General features: G+C 38.4%; 1 protein-coding gene across 2 annotated transcripts; it reads left to right on the top strand.

Moving 5' to 3' along the window:
- The first annotated feature begins 201 nt into the window (after window positions 1-201).
- Window positions 202-3,147, top strand: LOC139876854 (guanylate kinase 2-like). 2 transcript variants are annotated; one of them, XM_071864239.1, is made up of 11 exons: window positions 202-351; window positions 688-724; window positions 828-935; window positions 1,024-1,094; window positions 1,186-1,315; window positions 1,417-1,779; window positions 2,094-2,215; window positions 2,315-2,450; window positions 2,526-2,571; window positions 2,667-2,754; window positions 2,877-3,147. In XM_071864239.1, exons 2-11 carry the CDS (start codon window positions 722-724, stop codon window positions 2,986-2,988), a joined length of 1,179 nt encoding a protein of 392 aa, XP_071720340.1. In that variant the 5' UTR covers window positions 202-351; window positions 688-721; the 3' UTR covers window positions 2,989-3,147. The 2 variants fall into 2 exon arrangements, with proteins under 2 accessions (XP_071720340.1, XP_071720346.1); XM_071864245.1 differs by having other exon boundaries at window positions 599-724.
- The last annotated feature ends 2,289 nt before the right edge of the window (window positions 3,148-5,436 follow it).

Raw genomic sequence — 5,436 nt, 5'->3', positions numbered from 1 at the left:
GCAATATGCTCATGCAAGTAGCTTGAATTGAATAGTGACCAAACAGAACCTCTTCTTCCCCCTCAAGCTCCCCTGTTCCCATTTCTTCTACAAATATGTCTTCTTCTCTCTACCTTCTTTTGTTGCATCATCACTTCTTTCTTCCGCCATCTTCAATTTCATAACCCTAAGTTACACACACACACACACAATATTTATTTACATTTACATATTCTTCAAATTAGGGATCTTGCTTCTACTAGTTTTTGAATACAGATCACACAACCTCGTAACCCTAAGCTCCCTTTATTAACCCAATTTTACTTTTTTCTTCAGATTCTATTAATCCTATTCATATTGCTATAATCCCAGGTAATATTCTTCAAATTGGTGATTTCTTTCTTTAATTGCAGCTGTTCTTTGATGGGTTCTTGTAAAAATTTGATTTTTATTTATGAAAATGAAATGAATTAGTTGTTTTCTTGTTCTAATTTTGCATACTCGTCAGTTAAAATGTTAATGCTTATATTAAGTGTTTGTGTTTTTTATATATGCTATGTTATTTGGGGTTACAAATTCTTTTGTGTTTTATTGAATTAACAATTTTTTTTTTCTGCAGCAGCAATTTGTCACAGAGATCTTGAAATTGGTTATTGTTTTTATTTAATTATAAATTCTAATTCTAATTCTAATGGTTCTTGAAATCAGGTTGCATCTTTAGTCTTTTGGAGAACTTATTTTAATGGTGAGTAATTTATTTATTTAATTATCAAAACTCCTACTGAGGAAATCTAAATTCAAATTGTTTAAAGTTTCTAACTTTTAATTTTGCTTGTTTTGGAAATTAGGGGGAAGCTCCAGCTTTCTATGTTGATGATATGCAGAGGAACTTTTCAAATGGGCTTGACCTGAAACTTAAAGGCTTCGAAACATTCGTTGTGATTGGAAACAAAACAGTATGATACTAGACCAATTGCATCTTGTTACAACTTTTATCAAATGCTTTTTGTTCCATTTTAAGCATGTTTCCAATTTTGTATTCAGTATGTTATTGGTGGAACTGATGATCCAACATCGGTCGGAATTCGTATCCTCAACAATTTGACCGGTGAATGGTGAGTCTTTGCGTATTTTATAAGTTGATATTACATCATTTTAGATTATGTTAATTTCGAGGCATAAAGATCACGTGTTTGTCGCGTGCAGGGTAGTTCCTACCATTTTAGGAACAAAACCAAAGGCTCTCAAGGGCCACTCATGTGTGCGTTTGAATAAAGATAGAATCTTGATTATAGCACACAATTCGAAATCGGATGAATCTGTTTGGTTTCTTGAGGTGAGTGTTATTTAATTTACAAAAGTTATCAAATGTTGTATATTTCATTATTTCGTGTGTGTCTTGATTACTAAATGATAATGATTGTTATGCGTATTCAGGTGGACACACAATTCGTCCGGGACCAAAAAAATATTTTTGGAACAGAAGTAGTTGCTTGGAGTAAGGGCGTGATTGGTAATACTGAGCGGCCCGTTGTGATCAGTGGGCCCTCGGGTGTGGGTAAGGGTACACTGATTAATATGTTGATGAATGATTACCCGACAATGTTTGGATTCTCGGTTAGCCACACAACTCGTGCTCCGAGGGAGAAGGAACAAAACGGAGTGCATTATCATTTCACGAAACACAATGTTATGGAAGAAGAGATTAAATCTGGAAAGTTTCTAGAATTTGCTGCAGTTCATGGTAATCTTTATGGGACTAGCGTAGAAGCCGTTGATGTAGTTGCCGATGCCGGAAAGGTCTATATATATCTTGCATTCTTAGATTTGATTTCATTATTTTTTATGCTATTATGTTGGATTTTGCTAACAGGGTTGTCGTTAACAGGCTTTAATGTGTTGTACAATCTGATAACCGCCGTTTGAATACATTAATTAGTAAACCGTTGTGTACAATTCATTAAAGTGTGTTAACGACAACCCTAAGGGTTGTCGTGAGCAAAATCATTATCCTTATATTATGTTATGTATATAGATCAACTATTCATAGTGAACGATGACAATAGATACAATCTTCCGTTTATTTTTAACGTTTTGAGTTTTGTTTTGTGTAGAGATGCATACTTGATATAGATGTTCAAGGAGCAAGGTCTGTGAGGGCAAGTTCACTTGATGCTATTTTCATCTTTGTTTGCCCGCCTTCGTTTGAGGAGCTTGAGAATCGTCTTCGTGCAAGGTTTGAGATCTATTTTCTATCTATTAGCTAATTTTAGATAGTTTATTATTCTTAAAATTGACTTTTCAAAGTCAACTGAATTGACAAATTGTTCAACAGAGGAACTGAAACGCAAGAACAAATCCAGAAACGACTTAGAAATGCAAAGGCTGAGCTTGAAGAAGGACGCACATCAGGAATTTTTGATCATATTTTGGTGAACGATGATCTTGAAGCTTGTTATGAGCGACTTAAGGTACATATAAATTCTCTTAAACTTTCATGATTTATATTCGTCTAATCTGACAAATTATTTGTGAATATTATTTAGAATATATTGGGTATTAGAGAGAGCTCGAATGCTGCCCAAAAAACATGTAAGCGTATAACACTATAGAGTTATCCTTTCGTCTGGAAATCGTTTATGAAAATTTAAAATGATTCTTATGGGATGTGTTTTTGTGAAATACAGCAAGTAAGGTGTTCGATTTGCCGACGGACCTTTCATTGTCGAAAGTTGACGAAAAGGTCATCATTAACTGTGGACCTGCTGAACAGAAGTAAGTCTATACGTAAATCGCTTGGATTTTAAACAAGTAGTGCGTTTTTATTGTATGTGTTGATGAGAGTTTGTGCAGGGTTGTTGGTACTTAATAATAAATGTGTGTATGCTATCTTGCAGGGTTGTTCTTGATCTATCTTCGATTAAAGGAGGGGCACCTGGTCGGACTAGAGGATTAGATCTGTATGCTGTTGATCATCTTACAGAAAATGTACACGGATGCGATTACTAACCAGATTAATTTTGTTACTGATTTTAGTCATAGTTAGATTTCAAATGTTAGAGGCGTTCATTTTGTGTTTTGATGTCATTTATTGAGGGATGGAGTTCTTCTAAAAATTTCAATTTTGATGAATGAAAAATGAGATGAATGTTTGGGCAGACATCAGTATCTATCTTAATCGTGGCTTTCAATCTGAATTTTGAATTTATCTGCTTTCTGTTAAAGCTCATTCACTTTTGACTTTTGCTTTTATTTGAATGTCATATAATATAAGAAGATAAGATAAGATAACCTAAATTAGAAAAATGTCATCCTTTTACTTCAAGTTGATTACTAATAAGTTATCATGTACATAAAAAGAAAAGGAAATAGAAGACCATTTGATCATGCATATTTTTACCATAGGGTGTAATATGTCTGCTCAATACGTAAAGGGGTTTAAGGATCTTAGAACGTGGCTCTCCGGTCCGGCTACCGTGAATAACCCTGGCCGACATGATGATGTCGGCGGGGTGGCCAAGTGATTAAGTCCACCTCCGATAACGGTCGTCGATCAAGAGGCCCCAAATAAGGTCGTAGGTACTAGCTTACGAAAGACTAACCTGTTAACCTTGAAAAGATGCTGAATGATGTTTTTTTACGTAATGTGTATCGTAGGTGATGGTTACGTAATATGCTGTGTCCGGTGAGTGATGATTAGGGTTTGTATTTATAGGCAAACCCTAATTCTAGAACTGTCCCAGATCATGATAACCTCATCCATAACTGACTCCCCCGAATCACGGATATAATTATGGAAAAGATATTTACTTGACAGCTAAGCAACCGCCGTACCGAGAACAAAGGCATTCGCACGACGCATAACGCACACAAGAACACGCATACGCACAATAATGATTGCCCGCATACATATGTGGTGCGCCTGCGGGTTGCGGTATCATTATGTCCCCCCAGTTTGATGTTATATGGCGCAAGGCGTATGACATCAAACTATTAAGCGAAAAAGAAAAAACAAGAAAACGGCTAGCATTTTAAATTCCGCGTGCGTCTCGATGCCATTAAATGCCTGTCACAATCGCAGAAGCCCATTCGGCTGACATGACATAAAGTGGCAATGTGGCAGGCGTGTGCCAACCACGCGCGTATATGTAATCATACCCAACTGGCATCCACGCGCATAAATAAAATGCTACCCGTCGATTGCGTTACACGTGTACAGCCACGATCACACCACTCCATCCCATGACCCCCAATCTTCCCTATAAATAGCCCATTTTGCAGCTCATTTCCACTTTCCTGCTTCAAGCTTCCTCGTTACGCTGCCAATTTGAATTCCGATCAAAAATCAAACATTCCGGCCACCATTTTAAGGTTAGTATTCATCCGATTACTCCTAGAAAATGACTAAAGCTAACGAGACGTATGTAGATAGCATAGAGTCTGTTATAGAGCAGAAGCACATAGATCACTTAGTGAAACAGTACCCCCCCTTAGCCAAGTACAATCCGGTGCCCCCTTTGTCCAATCAACGAGCCCACGAGCCACCGGAGAAAAAGGTGGCTATTTACGAACATGCTTTTAAGCATGGCAACTTTAGGGTTCCTCCCACCGATTTCTTTCTGGGCGTGCTAGATCACTTTAAGGTCGGATTAGGTCAGTTACACCCTTACGCTATAGGGAAGATAGTCTTGTTCGAGATGTGGTGCGTTGCACTCAACAAAGTGCCCCTGGTGAAGGTGTTTTGCCATTTATACCGACTAGCCAACCACCACAAATCGTGGTTCACCTTCTTCGCCATCCGGGCCTGTTAAAATTACACCCGCACCTGCACCAAATGCGCTGCACGCACCATCGGTGTACAATTCCCATGGTGACAAAGTTGGTGCAGGTGGATCCTGATGTTCTGCTGATGCCTCGACATCCGCAGGTAATTCTGCTAGGTAATCAGCAAGTATTTGACCCTTAACCGCACTGCGCGAAGAAAAATTTATTTCATGTTCTCCTAATTCAACTGCCCACTTAGCCATTCGGCCAGAAATCTCAGGCTTGTATAACACCTGAAAGTAAAATGATTGCGTTAGTCAATGCGGTAACCCCGGTCATTGCCGCAAAGTAGGCGTTTACCAACCTGTTTGATTGGTTGATCAGTTAGGACCACGATTGGATGTGCTTGAAAATATCGGCGCAAACGCCGCGCCGTATGGACCAGCACATATACGAGCTTTTCTATCGGTGAGTAGTTTACTTCGCTTGATGTCAGCGTCTTGCTTACGAAGTAGACCGGCATTTGCGTCTGAGAAAAACCTCAGTCATTAAGTTTCTGCGAAATAAATAAAGCATGTAAATTAATGGATTACCTTTTCGCGATCCGCGATGAGAACGGAACTGACAGCTTCCTTCGATGCCGCGAGGTACAGTGTTAGTGTTTCTCCTGATACTGGTGTAGTAACCCGTCCT

The sequence above is a fragment of the Rutidosis leptorrhynchoides genome, chromosome 1, assembly GCF_046630445.1.
Source record: "Rutidosis leptorrhynchoides isolate AG116_Rl617_1_P2 chromosome 1, CSIRO_AGI_Rlap_v1, whole genome shotgun sequence".
NCBI lineage: Eukaryota > Viridiplantae > Streptophyta > Magnoliopsida > Asterales > Asteraceae > Rutidosis > Rutidosis leptorrhynchoides.
The sequence above is the reverse complement of the archived record's forward strand: the minus strand, read 5'-3'. Positions and strand labels throughout refer to the sequence as shown.

What these genes read in the sequence shown, in the direction of transcription:
- LOC139876854 (XM_071864239.1), top strand. An exon ending in AATCTGTTTGGTTTCTTGAG is followed by an intron (nt 1,316 to 1,416) that starts GTGAGTGTTATT and finishes ATGCGTATTCAG; the next exon opens with GTGGACACACAATTCGTCCG. An exon ending in CTTGTTATGAGCGACTTAAG is followed by an intron (nt 2,451 to 2,525) that starts GTACATATAAAT and finishes AATATTATTTAG; the next exon opens with AATATATTGGGTATTAGAGA.